The 14,792-nt window shown below is 38.8% G+C and overlaps 1 protein-coding gene across 1 annotated transcript in view; it reads left to right on the top strand.

Moving 5' to 3' along the window:
• The first annotated feature begins 12,984 nt into the window (after nucleotides 1-12,984).
• Nucleotides 12,985-14,792, top strand: part of NAA35 (N-alpha-acetyltransferase 35, NatC auxiliary subunit) — an 87,477-nt gene continuing 85,669 nt past the window's right edge. Inside the window, exons 1-2 of the mRNA XM_065878767.1 lie at nucleotides 12,985-13,439; nucleotides 13,804-13,932. Of these exons, the coding sequence (XP_065734839.1) occupies nucleotides 13,809-13,932 (124 nt within the window). The 5' untranslated portion in view covers nucleotides 12,985-13,439; nucleotides 13,804-13,808. The remainder of the gene's footprint in view (nucleotides 13,440-13,803; nucleotides 13,933-14,792) is intronic.

Genomic DNA, 14,792 nt, shown 5'->3' with positions numbered 1-14,792 from the left:
ACCATGGCAATGGACTCTTTTCCTAGGGGACCTGTATGCATTAGAATGCTTTATGCTGTGTGTAACAAAACCCTGACTCAAACTGGCTTCAACAATAGAGAAATTCAGGGACTTCCCTGGTAGCACAGTGGTTAAGAATCTACCTGCCAATGCAGTGGACACTGGTTCGAGCCCGGGTCAGAGAAGATCCCACATGCCGCGGAGCAAATAAGCCTGTGTGCCACAACTACTGAGCCTGTGCTCTAGAGTCCATGCTTCACAACAAAGAGAAGACACCGCAATGAGAAACCCGCGCACCGCAACAAAGAGTAGCCCCTGCTCGCTGCAACTAGAGAGAAAGACTGTGCACAGCAACGAAGACCCAACACAGCCAAAAATAAATAAATTAATTTTTTAAAAAAAACCAGTGAAGACATTCATTATTCCAACTGTTAACAGCAACCCAAGAAACTTTTCATCACTCCACTTTGGAAGAGAAATAGAACTACTGCAACTGACTTCCAACTATTTATCTGAGATTGAATGGAGGTGGATGAATCAACCAGTGCCCACGACGGTGGTTTTTGAACCCTGAATGTAGAATAGAACTCCTAGTTCTAACCCAGGGTTTCTTTCCTAACTTTTAAGATAGAGCAATAAAATTGAAGTTAAGGGTGTAAACTGGCTGGCCTGAGAACATCTAATAGGCTGTAACTTTACCCCCACCTACCTACCTATGTACAGTCCTATGGAGACTCTCCAACACGGCGCTGACATAGTTCTTAAATTCTAAACAGAGGCCTGGGGTGAGGTGTCGTGGGAGAGCACGAGTTCCAAAGATATGATGCTTGAGAAGAAACCTATTTTTTCTTTTGGAAGCTTGTGGCAGAAAATCTACCAGAGGGGAAAGACACCTAGCCTAATTTTCATCAACCTAGCCTAATTTTAACAAATAATAAAACATAAGCTGATGGATGATTCTGTATTTCACTGGCTATTCAATAATGGACTTAGTGAAAAGAAACTGGAACTAATGAATAAGCTAAGAAATGGGCATTGACTTCATTAGTATATGCTAACCTTACCTTTGATCAAGAATATATGAGCTAGCTAGCTATATAATATGGGCAACAATACTTTTCTTTTTTCTTTTTTTGGCCATGCCATGTGGCTTGTGGGATTTGGGATTTTAGTTCCGTGACCAGGAATTGAATCCGGGCCCTTGGCGGTGAGAGCATGGAGTCCTAACCACTGGAATTCCCAGCAATATTTTTCTTAATTTATTTCTTACTTATTGAGGTGTTTTGAAAAACAGGGAAGTATTTTTGACAACCCAATTTATTACATGTACTAAAATTTACAATGTATACTAAAAAGAGAAACTATTAGATGAATTACTGAAAATGAAACATTGATTTTACCATAGAATGATTTCAGTGTTCTTGGACATGTACGTTTGTCTCAGTCATGGGGATTGCTCTTTCAAAGAAAAGAGGATTGAAAGGAAGAGAATTTCATTTCTAGAGGAAAATGAGTGAGTAACTTCTGTTGATTAAGAATAAAAATTGCCTGAAATTGAAGCAACTCTCATTCAAGCCACATACTTTCTGTCTGGTCTCTCTACCTTTGGAGAGACTCAGCATATAAATTTCTAAGAAATAGACAGGGAGAATGTTGGATTTGCATACAAATGTTGGTGCTTTTGCCAAATGTAGCTATGCAATGTAGGAAAGCCATCTCAGGAACTGACAACACATATTTGGATAATGGCATCTTGGGATTAGAAAAGACCATGTATTTCTATCTGATGCCTGCACTGCATTCTACAAATAATTACAAGTTAATTATTTTTGGAATTTAATATTTTAAAGCAAATATTTCAATGAAACTTTGAGACTCACTCAACCTCCTATGTATAGATAATTAATTTAGCTGACTATCCTTTTGACACTTCATAATTTATTAATTTGCTCAACAAATTTGATATCTGCCAGACAGGCACTGCTCCAAGCACTGGGGACAGAGCAGAGAACAGAATGGGTACAATCCTTGTGCTTGGGGAGATTACATTCTTGCGGGGAGGCAGGATAAATAACTAAGCAAATGAAAACAGGGTAATTTCAAATAGTGATTAGGCAATGGGACAGGATGACAGGATAGAGAGTGATATAGGAAAGCAATACAAATTGGTCAGAGAAGGCCTTTGAGGAGGGGATCATTGAGCTGAGACAGAAATGATGCAAGGGAGGCAGCTATGTGCAAAAAATCTTCTTTCACATCAACTGTCCAGATCTTTTGTCTATCTTTAAACTGAATCATTTGTCTTTTTATTATTGAGTTGTAGTAGTTCTTTTTTTGTTTGTTTGTTTGTTTGTTTTGTTATTTTCGGTACGCGGGGCTCTCACTGCTGTGGCCTCTCTCGCTGCGAAGCAACAGGATCCGGACGCGCAGGCTCAGCAGCCATGGCTCACGGGTCCAGCCACCCCGCAGCACGTGGGATCTTCCCGGACCGGGGCACGAACCCACGTCCCCTGCATCGACAGGCGGACTCGCAACCACTGCGCCACCAGGGAAGCCCTGTAGTAGTTCTTTATATACTCTATATACAAGTCCCACATTGGATATATAACTTACAAAAATTTTCTTCCATTATTTGAGGTCTTTTTACTTTCTTCAAAGCTTCTACCACTGTTGTGGCACTCTCCTTCATTCTGGCTCACGGTTGTACTTAGTTGTTAACATGCAACTCTCTTCCTTGAAATCAGAAGCTAGTTGAGGGTCATGCCTTTATTTTGGCACACCCTCAGAAACCTAGATAATTCTTTGCCCACATTTGGGATTTGAGGACTAAATTCTAGGTCCTGTTATCTGAACTATTTCAAATAATATCACTAAAGCCAGAGATTGTTTTTCAAGCAAAGATGACCCAACTGCATTGTATCTGGATGAAATAAATAGATGAACACAGTTGATTCTATCCATTGACAATTATTCCCTTTAACAAGGAAAAATAACATTGCTATGTCAGTGAACACTTTATAAATAAGTCACGTTCCAAAAATTCATTTGTATGGCAGTTATTTGTAATGCTGAACATATTTTCACCTAGTACCAATTTGATAACAATGGTTTAGTTTATGATTCTGGTGCTCGAAGCCAATTAAATTTTTGAAGAAGCATAATGCCAAGAGTGCACTAAGTACATCATAGGCAAAAAACAAACAAACAACAACAACAAAAGAAAAAAACATAATCCTCATGATCTGGACTGGTCTAGGAATTGAAGATTATTCATCATGTTATTTCTATGGGAAAGTGTGTCATAGCATTGGTCAATAGCATAAATACAGGTCTCCTTTCTGTGTGAGTCTGTTATAGACCCAGTGACCTCTGATCAACAAGTCTGAAGTTAAAAGATCATTTGGAGCTATAAGGAGCATTTCTCACAAACTCCAGGGTAGACCAGTTATTCCTAAGGATGGGATATGTGAACCTGAGGTATTACCCAATTGCCCGTGCCAAGAAATAATAAACATGTGAGCTTTATAGACTATCAAAATGATGGCCATGAGAATTATGCAGTTACATGGACACATATTCACAAGTGCAAAAATGTAGGACCTAGTATGTTAAACAACACCTCTCTCTCCCCGCAGCCATTCACCCAAAAGGGAAAACAACGACAAATTCTGGCAGAAGAAAAAAATATAGAAACAAAGAGATAAAAATGCTAACAATAATTGTGTTTGACATGAATTAGTGTTTCCTGCTTTTCTTTCTTCTCAGTTACCTCTAATTTGCTAAACTTGCTTTATAATAAAACACCAGAATAATTTAGCTTCATAAATTATAACTTCTGTGAGAGCAGGGATCTTATTTGTCTTACATACAGAGATATCACCACTGCATATAAGAGAACATGGTACAAAAAAAAGACACTTAATGAGTATTTGTGTTACATAAAGTAATCAAAAAGTTACAGAACTGAAAAAATAAGAGTTTGTAATGCAGTGATGGTAAAAGAGGTAATTTTTCTTCTTTGTACTTTTCTCATATGGAGTAAAGAGAGACCAGCACCATGTGAAGATGCAAAGAATCATATAGGTCTGTGTTGTGGAGAAAGAGTCTACAACATGAATGCAATCTGCTCTTAGCAGAACAAAAAGGATGTGCAGAAGTGAAAACTGTATACAAAAATCCTAAGAAATAGACATGTCCTATCTTGCTCAGTCTACTTTAATTTCCAGGAAGGATGAGCAAATAAGGAAAGAAGAGGAGTGCTTGCAGACATTTTTAAATTGTATCTGTTTGGTTGTAATATATGTGTGTAGAACGGTGTCTCTCATACCTTAGATTCTTGAAGAACCTTGAATTTGTGATGCTCCTTTGAATCTTTTAGTACAACTCCAGGTATTCTACCACTCGTGTGTTGACATTATAATGATAACCCTAAATTTCATATATTGCCATTATCTAGCTCTTAAATGTCCCTAAGGACATTCCTAGTTCTTGAAGACCTCTAAGGAGAAAAAGAATAGAACAGTACTGCAAAATTGCCAATCTTAGTTTGTAACAGATCTTTTTTTTCCTACACCCTTACCAGTATATTTTATCTGGATTATTTTCAAATAATTTTGTAAAAATTTTGTAAGAAAGATTGCTAGAGTAGATTTCATTTTGCATTCTTTTTGGCTACTTTACCTTCCAGTTTTGAATGAATCATATTATTAACTTCTTGTTTTATATTCCTACTTAATATTACCAATGAATAGAAATCTCTTTTGTTTGTGCTAAAGTATACTTTAAAGATTATCTGGCACACAAAGATGGAAATATTGCTATTCTATAAATAACAACATTCTTCTCATGATTTTCTACATTTGGGTCACCCAAACATGTTTTTTTACCTTTGACAGAATTCTCCAAGGACTTCAGATGTCTAGGGACAGTGCAGGTTAAAGTACTATTTCATACTTCTTTTCTAAAAGGTAAACATGACCATTTATAGCTCTTAAAAAGTCATGTCTAGGGACTTCGCTGGTGGCGCAGTGCTTAAGAATCCACGTGCCACTGCAGGGGATACGGGTTCAAGCCCTGGTCCAGGAAGATCCCACATGCTGCAGAGCAACTAAGCCCAGGTGCCACAACTACTGAGCCTGTGTTCTAGAGCCCACGAGCCACAACTACTAAGCCCGAGCGCCGCAACTGCTGAAGCCCACGCGCCTAGAGCCCGTGCTCGGCAACAAAAGAAGCCACTGCAATGAGAAGTCCCTGCGCTGCAATGAGGAGTAGCCCCCGCTCGCCACAACTAGAGAAAGCCCGCACGGAGCAACGAAGACCCAATGCAGCCAAAAATAAATACATAAATAAATAATTTAAAAAAATAAATATATAAAAAAAGAAAAGTCATGTCTAAAGGATAGGGAGAAATTTATATGTCTCACGTAAGCATCTACATTTTTGGTTCAATTTAGTTTAGAATAAAGGTGGTTTTACATTTTATGTCAGGGCTGATAATCATAAGAGGCTTAATATAAATCTTCAAGCTTCTGAATGGCTGCATTTTAGGCAACTAAAAAGTACTTCTGCAAAGTGCTGAAACTGAAGCATGAGTGCCTTTATAGTTTTATAAACTCAAGTCACTGAAATGGTTTTTTTTTAATTAATTTATTTTATTTAATTTTGGCTGCATTGGGTCTTCTTTGCTGTGCACGGGCTTTCTGTAGTTGAGGCGAGCAGTGGCTAGTCTTTGTCACTGTGCACCGGCTTCTCCTTGCGGTGGCTTCTCTTGTTGTGGAGCACAGGCTGTAGGCGCACGGGTTCTAGGCGCGCGGGCTTCAGTAGTTGTGGCACACAGGCTCAGTAGTTGTGGTTCACGGGCTTAGTTGCTCGATGACATGTGGGATCTTCCCAGACCAGGGCTCGAAACCATGTCCCCTGCCTTTTCAGGCAGATTCTTAACCACTGCGCCACCGGGGAAGCCCTGAAATGGATTTTTGAACAGATGAGCGTATAAAATAAAGGTCCTTTTCCTCAAAGATGTTTAAAAATGGAATAAGCAGACATGAATCTGGGTGTGACAAAAGTGAAGTCCTGGAACTTTATTTTCAGTACTAGATAAATAACTTTCTAGACCATGTAGTCAAGTAGCACTAGAGAACTGAGATATCAGAGGAATGAGAAAAAGGATTACATTATGTAATTTTACAGTTCTCTAAACTTTGATTCTCACAACTCTGTAAGCAATGTAAAGTCATTGCTTTACGAATGAGGACACTGGAATTTAGCATGTTCAAGAAACTTGCTCCAGATCCCTTCCTCAGACTTCCTGTTAAATATGGAGGACTGGAAACAGGTATAAACCTCCACAAAATGAAGATGAAAAGGCGCACACTCACAAGGACAAAAGAAATGGATGAAGAAAAGACAATGCCTTTGATGATATGAAGCAGATGGATGAGGGCACTTACATAGTGGACCCAAGAGAGTTAGATCATGAGCCAGTGATGGGGAAACCCAAGAAACCACCCATTTTGTACCACAGAAACACCTAGAATTTCCAGGAACAGATGGAACCAGCTACCTCCCAAGGTGGAGGTTAGGATGAGGCTAAAAGAAGGGGAATATGTTTCAGAAGTACCAGGACCTGACATCACCTCCCTAATGGGGAGGCTGTGACAGCCCCTCCTCAATCCCTATGGAAGACTGGAAAAGGTAAAGGAATCTCTGGCAAAGGGGGTGCTTATGAAAAAGGGAGATTAAGTGAAAATATTATAATGGATATTGATTCTCCCTCCCTCATCTCCCAGTCTTCTTCCTCCACTCCAAATGGCTACTCAGCTAGTAGATTTTTGGAGCAAAACTGCTAAGTTGCACAGCTCTGGGGGAGCCTTACGTACACACAATTTATGTGAAAGACACCCCTGGTGTGCAGTGCCCAGGCTTGCACAGCCACACCTGAAGGCCCTGGATCAGAAGCACCTTTGAGAAACGAGACCAGCCTAAGACACAAGACACAAAGTTGATGCTGTCAAAGATTCACCAACTGAATGGCCCAGCCAGGTCTTCTCATAGTGAAGACAACGTTTGACAAGCCCTTCCTGGAAGCACAAACCCTGAGAGCTACTCTCTGAAACACCATGCTTCAATATGAACTTCTAGCCAACAATCACCAGACTGAAGAAATTTCTCATATGAAAGACAGAGACTGAAAAAATTAGAAAAAAATAAGGTATGGAGGGAGAAGAGAAAGTTATTATTTATGTTGTCAGAAGATAATGCATATGTGGAAGATAGTATTATAAGAAACATTTAGGGAACCGAAAGGACCTCTTGGAAAAGCATCTGACATTTTCTCATTATCAAATACAAAGAATGAAAATTAAAGGAACCAACTACTCATCTTATTTTTAAAATTTATTTTATTGAAGTACAGTTGCTATTGAAGTTCAATGTTGTGTTAGTTTCTGCTGTACAGCAAGGTGATTCAGTTATACATATACATATAATTTTTCATATTACTTTCCATTATGGTTTATCACAGGATATTGAACATAGTTCCCTGTGCTATATAGTAGGACCTTGTTTTTTATCCATTCCATATATAATAGTTTTCATCTGCTAATCCTACAATTCCAATCCATCCCTCCCCACCCCCCTCCCCCTTGGTAACCACAAGTCTGTTCTCTATGTCTGTGAGTCTGTTTCTGTTTTGTGGATAAGTTCTTTTGTGTCATATTTTAGATTCCATATATAAGTGATATCATATGATATTTGTCTTCGACTTGCTTAGTATGATAATCTCTAGGTCCATCTATGTTGTTACAAATGGCATTATTTCATTCTTTTTTTATGGCTGAGTAATAGTCCATTGTGTGTATATACCACATCTCCTTTATCCATTCATCTGTCGATGGATATTTAGGTTGCTTCCATGTCTTGGCTATTGTAAATAGTGCTGCTATGAAACTTATCTTATGAAACTAGAAGAGGACTACCAACAGAGCCTGAGATGGCATTAATGAGGAAAAATAAGAAATTAATTAGTTAGAAAACATACAAAAAGGACAAAACTTTAAAAGCTGGTTTTTGGGGGAAAAACCTACAAACAGAAAAATTATATGAGTTAAACTTCTTACTAACCTGAAAAGGAAAAAAAATGTTCAAGATCAGAAAATCACAAAGGAGAAATAACACAGATATGAGTAAGATTTAAAAGAATCCTATGAGGGGAAAAAATACTTGTGTGTCTGAATGTTCCACAATACTTTTTATTAATGTGAAAGAAATAGCTCATTTGGAAGTTAAATAGAATACAAAGCAATATGTACAATGAGAATCCACTTTTAATAAATAAAACAAAATAAAAGCATATATATGCCTGAAAAATGAATGAACAGTATAAACAAAGGTCATCTTTCAGTCTCGGATTATGGGCGATTTTTATATGCTAGCTTACATGCATGAGTAATTTTTTATATTGGTTTTATAACAAGAAAAATACCCAATGGTTATGGTAGTAAAATTTTAAAAAACATTAAAGAATTTAGGTCACTGAACAGTAACTCTTTAGTGTAACATTTAAGGGAAGACAATTTTAAATTTCCCAATTTACTTTGCAGTTTCCACACCAACATGTTTTATTTTGTAGCAACATACTTGTTGCAATGTTTCATGTTACTCATATTGCTAGGACTATGGTAATACAGAAGAATAAAAACCATTTTGTCCTTCAATGAGATAAAGCTGTTAGGGACAGATACTTGGCTACTAATTTCTTTCTTCAAGAAAACTTTTATTATGAAAAAACTAAACATACACAAAAGTAGAGAGAACAGTATAATGAACTGTTATGTCCATCAATATCTTCCATAATTATCAACAAATCTTATTCCCTCTATCCATTTACCTCCAAACCCACTGGATGATTTTGAAGCAAATACAAGGCATCAAATATTTTCACTTATAAATATTTCAGTATGCATCTCTTAAAAATATTAAGACTGATGTTTTTAAAAGATTACTACAATACCATTATACTACCTAAATTTTTAAAAATGTAATATCAAATATCCAGTCAGTCATCAGATTTGCTCAATAGTCAAATTATTTACAATATTTCAATTAGCATCTAAAGTTTATCTAATTCATACTTTTTCACTATTTCTTCTCTCATTTTCTCTTCTAATTCATTAATTTCATATTCTATCTGCAACTGGTTGATATGTCTTCTATGCTCATTTCCCATTTTGATAGAAGTTTAAGTTTCAATATTTATGCATTAGACAACTATTGATGGCCTTGTAAGTAATCTACCTATGTAGTTAATCTTTTTTTTTGTAAAAAATTGACTTGATAGGTCCCAGGAAACTGCTTGAAAATCATCCATAAAAAGGAATTTTGAAAAGATTTTCTTATAAAGAAAGCAGTGTTATAAGTTATGTATGCGTGTTGTTATTAAAGGGATAATTCGGCGTTAACATCTCTTTCAGATTCAGTGAACCACTCTCCTGGTTTTTCTCCTGCTTCAGCCTTTGTTCTCAGAGTCCTGGATCCTCTTCCTCTACTTGATCTCTAAATGTTGAGGTTCCTCAGACTCAACTTTGAGCCCACTTCCCTCTTAATAGCATCTTCTTATGTGATCTCAATAATTCCCATGTTCTAAATGACATCTTTATTAATAACTTTGACTAAAAAATATTTTCAAATAGCAAATAAAAAAATAAACCAAAACAAAAACTAAACAACCAAAAACAAAGTAAAAAGACAAATGACACATTGGTTTAAAAAATTTCAACTTAAATAAAAAGTGAATATATAGAGCATCTTAAAAGAAAAAGAAAATAATCAATCCCATAGACAAATGGGCTAGAGATGAGGACAGACAGATCACAGAGAAAGGTGCAAATTGTCCTTAAAAAGATAAAAAGATTTTCTACCTCACTCATGATACGAGAATACAAATTAAAACTATACTGAGATAGCATTTTTATCACTTAGCAGTTTGGAAAAATTTCAAAAGTTTGGCCACATACTGTATTGATGAGGTTATGGAAAAGGGAACACTCTCATACGTTGCTAATTGTGGGGAGGGGACACTTAATGGAGGGAATTTGGCGATAGCAAAATTACATGTGCACGTATTCTTAGACCCCAAATGCTGCTTATGGGAATTTATCCCAAAGATACACTGGCAATATTATGAAAAGGCATACGTACACTGCTATTCATGGTAGCACTATTTATAATGGAAAACCCTGCAAACAACCTAAATGTCCATCAACAGAGAACTGGTTGAATACATTATGGTGTATTCACTCAGTGAAGTGGGGTGACTATCTTTTTACATTGTCAATCCAGGACACAGCCACATAGGAAAAAAGATGTATAATAAATATACACATATGTCTTAAACATAAATTTATGAAAAATAGATATTTGAAATTATATATTCCGTATTTAATTTTCTGTTACTTAAATGCTGTTTTTAAAACAAAACAATAGGACTGATTAACAGTGGTGATCAGTAGTAATTGGTAGTAGGAACAACTATTTAATGTGTGAGAAAAATATAACTAGAAACATCATACAGAGGATACTTATACATTATCCCTTAACACAGAAGTTTATTTTAACTTTTTTATAACTCTTTATTGGATTACTGTATCTTTCCCTTCTCAGGGAAAATGGTTTCTAAAGCAGAGAGATAATTAGAAGTTGTGAAAAGAAATTTGAATTTCAAATAAATTATGGTTTTAGTAAAGAAATTAAGAAAATCCTGTTTCACTTGGCTACTCTGTTCTGATGATTTTTCTTTTTCTTTTCTTTCTAACTTTTATTTTTCAGTTACTTTGGATGCAGTCTTATTTCAAAAATTTGGTGTTTTGCTTTGTTTGTTTTTTTGTGTGCTGTATTGGTTTTTGTCACAATCTACACATAATACTGAATAACTCAGATGCAGTCAGTTCATCCTTTTCTAGATTTCTTACGGCCTCTGAAAAGATCATCAAATGCTTTCGGAGAAACAATATAAATTTCTGTTTTACTGTCATTCTTTTCTATATTCTTATCTTCAGTGTATTTAGTGAGTACCTACTATAGGCCAACCACTGCTTTTTATGGTAGGGATACAACTTTGATCAAAATAGTTAAAGCTCCTGCCCTTAGGAAACATTATTCTATATGAGACATGAAGATGTATATTTTTCTGTTTTTAAAATCAACTTTACTGAGGTTTGATTTGCACACAGTAAAATCCACACGTTGTGTGTACTTCAATGAACTTTTACAAATGAATTCGGCCATATAACCACCACCATAATCAAGATACAGAACGTCTCCATCCCCTCAAATCACCTAGCCCTATTCCAATTAATCCTTCCTTGACACCCACCTCGTCTCCTGGCAGTCACTGTTCTGTTTTGTCATGAGAGATTAGTCTTTTTTAGAATTTCATATAAATGGAATCATAATCTTTTGCTCATACTCTGATTTCCTTTGCTCAGAATAATGCTTTATGAGATTCATATTTTTGCATGTGAAGAAGTCATCCCTGTTTGTCGAAAATTACTATTCATTATATGAATAATTACATATCATTGTATGGATATGCCACCAGATGATGAAGATTATGGTTGTTTCCAGTTTTTGATCATTAAAAATAAAGCTATAAAGAGGCAAAAACCAGAGCCGATCAGTGGAAAGTTAACTATGTGGAAACATCTGCTAAAACACGAGCTAATGTTGACAAGGTATTTTTTGATTTAATGAGGGAAATTCGAGCCAGAAAGATGGAAGACAGCAAAGAAAAGAATGGAAAAAAGAAAAGTTTAGCCAAGAGAATCAGAGAAAGACGTTGCATTTTATAATCAAAGCCCAAACTCCTTTCTTATCTTGACCATACTAATAAATATAATTTATAAGCTTTGCCATTGAAGGCTCAATTGACTGAAATTACTTTAACATTTTGGAGATCATGTATGTCTAAAAGCATGAATTGGAACTGCACTGAAAGTCAAATTCACTTAAAAAAGAAATTAATGTGGCTTCACCAAGAGAAAAAAAAAAGCTTTTGTGTGTGCACATTTTCATTCCTAAGTAAATACCTAGGAGTGTGATTGCTGGATCATGTAAATGCATGATTAATTTTACAGTAAAAGACAAACTGTTTACCAAAGTGGTTGGACCATTTTGGATTCCCATCAGGAACATACGAGATGTCCAGCTGCTCCATGTTGTCAACATTTGATCCCGTCTTTTAAATTCAGGCTATCTTAATGGCTATGTAGTGATAAGCATGCGTTTCGTTTCCTACCCATACTAGTCTACTTATGTAACCCCACTTTAAAACTGATCATTAATTTCAGGAAAAATCTAAACCATGTAAAGGGTCTAAAAGAAAACAACTGGCTTGATTCTGCTTATATTTTGTTTCAATTTTTCCGCATGAAATCCCCAGTCTCTCTAGGAAACATAAAACCGGTGTCAGGCAGCACCAGCTCGATGGAGCTCTCGTAACTGGGCTTTTCATGCAAGGCCCCAACAACTAACCCCTGCGCGTACTTCCACCGCTTCCTCGCGCCTTCCCGGCACCTTTCTAAGAATTTCCCAGAGAACCGCGCGACGCGAAGCGGGACAGGCTCTGGGCCCTCAGGCTCCGCCCCTTACCGGCACTCACCCACTACCCAGGACAAGGCCGCAGGCTGGAGAAGGAAGGTAGCTTCCGGTCTCGCGATTGGCTCTAATCCCGCGAGAAGAGAAGATAGCCGCCCCGACCTAAGGCTGTCGGTAGCGAGGAAGGGGGTGTGGCCGGGGAGCGCGAAGTCCCAAGGCGTGAGGGAGAGGAGGCGGGGTCGCGCGCACCGGGCGTACGCATGCGCGCACGCGGCCGGTCGGGCTGGGCTGAGAGGGGAGGGGTTGGCTGCGGCGGCCCAGGCGGCGTCGTTATTTCCGCGAGCTGGGCGGTGCGTGGCAGCGCGGGTGGCCACGGGAGAAGTAGATAGGGACCGCTGTTCGGAGCCATTGAGACTTCTTCCCTCCCGTGTCAGAGAGCCGCAGCACCTCGCGCGCGTGGCGGACCCTGGGGACGCCAGGTCACCCTGCGGCCCCTGCCCTCCCGCCGCGCTTCAGGTAGGAGCTGCGGGCTTCCCCGTGCCCACTGCCGGCCGGGGCCCTGGCCTTACTCGGTGTTATCGGGGCGACGACCTGGCACCGGGCGTGCCAGTTCTCCCGCGCGACGACAGCCCTGTCCTTGCCTCCGTGCCCGTGGGGCTGGGGCCGGGCCGGGCTGACCCGGGTGGGGCGGTCCCCTCCTCAGGTGCGCCCCCGCCCTGGGCCCGGCGACTGGGGCCCGGCGGTGCGCTCCCTCACGCTATGCCCCCCGGACAGGCTGTGTAGGGGTCCGGCCGGGCCGGGAGAGGTTGGCGGGGCCGGGAGAGGTTGGCCCGGCGAGCTTCGGGCAGGTGAAGGACCACCTTGACTTGTGTAGTTGCTGGTGTCTTGGGCTTCGAGAGGGGACCCTGAAGAGTGCCTTGGTTATTTGTGGCCAGTGTTGAAAGTAGGAAGCTCTGGAGTTGGTTCTTTTTGGGCCAGCTGTGGGATGGTTTGTGATTTTTTCTTCCTAAATAGGCAAAGCAGCAGCAGTGTTAATTGACGTGGGATTTAATTGCAGTAAGGTAGGTTTTTACAGTGCGGTCCTCAAACTCAGAAGAGCTGTGCTTAAAGAGTTTAGTAAGACTTTCATCCAATACTTAAACGCACATGGTTTGCAAATACTCTTGCCCTGAAAGCTACATTCTCTCTTTTACACCAATATTAATTTTATAGGAATAATGGTTATGAAAGCTTCTGTAGACGATGATGATTCAGGATGGGAGCTCAGTATACCAGAAAAGATGGAAAAAAGCAACACAAACTGGGTGGACATAACTCAAGATTTTGAAGAAGCTTGTCGAGGTGAGTTTGAATTTTTGAATTAGAAGTTCAAAATTTTGGAAATGGTGCAATAAAAATGTGGATTGTGATTTCTAAACTATCTCAATAAATGGAAAAAATCAACATGTGTGGTTTATCGAGTTTGTTAACCACACTTATTCATTCTCTATCCTCTGATTTTAACTTTCATTTAAAGCCAGTTTATGTAGGTTATAGCATTAAATACAGATGTTCAGGCAGTTTCTTGGGTTAAAATTTTCTAACTTTTAAATAACAGGTTAGAGAGCACATAGCAGTCATTTCAAACTGTGGAAATACGAATTCTGTTGCCCTAAAGACGGGAGTATTATTGTATATTTGAGGTTTGAAAATAATCGGATCATGTCATTCCCTGCTTAAGATCCTCCAGTGGCTTCCTGTTACATGTAGAATAAAATTCAAACTTCTTCCCTTTGGCCTATGTGATCTAGTGTCTGCCTCAGACTTTTTTTGTACCACTGCTTCACTAGACTCATTATGTTCGGTCATGAGATCCTTATCTCATTAAACACACTAAGGTTGTGTCCCCAGGTCTTTACATAGCTGGCTCCTTCCTGACCACTTAAATGTTACCGTTCCAGGGACTTCTCTGGTGGTCCAGAGAAGACTCCGTGCTCCCAATGCAGGGGGCCCAGGTTCCATCCCTAGTGAGGGAACTAGATCCCGCATGCCGCAACTAAGACCTGGTACAGCCAAATAAATCAATAAATATTTAAAAAAAAAATGTTACCGTCCCACTGAGGTCTCAACAGCCAATCTAAACAGATTTATCCCCTCATTCTCTTCTGTACAGCTCCACCTCAGTTGAATCACCCTGCTTTATTTTCTTCATAGCACTTATC

This window comes from Phocoena phocoena, chromosome 6 (assembly GCF_963924675.1).
Source record: "Phocoena phocoena chromosome 6, mPhoPho1.1, whole genome shotgun sequence".
NCBI classification, from domain to species: domain Eukaryota; kingdom Metazoa; phylum Chordata; class Mammalia; order Artiodactyla; family Phocoenidae; genus Phocoena; species Phocoena phocoena.
The sequence above is the reverse complement of the archived record's forward strand: the minus strand, read 5'-3'. Positions and strand labels throughout refer to the sequence as shown.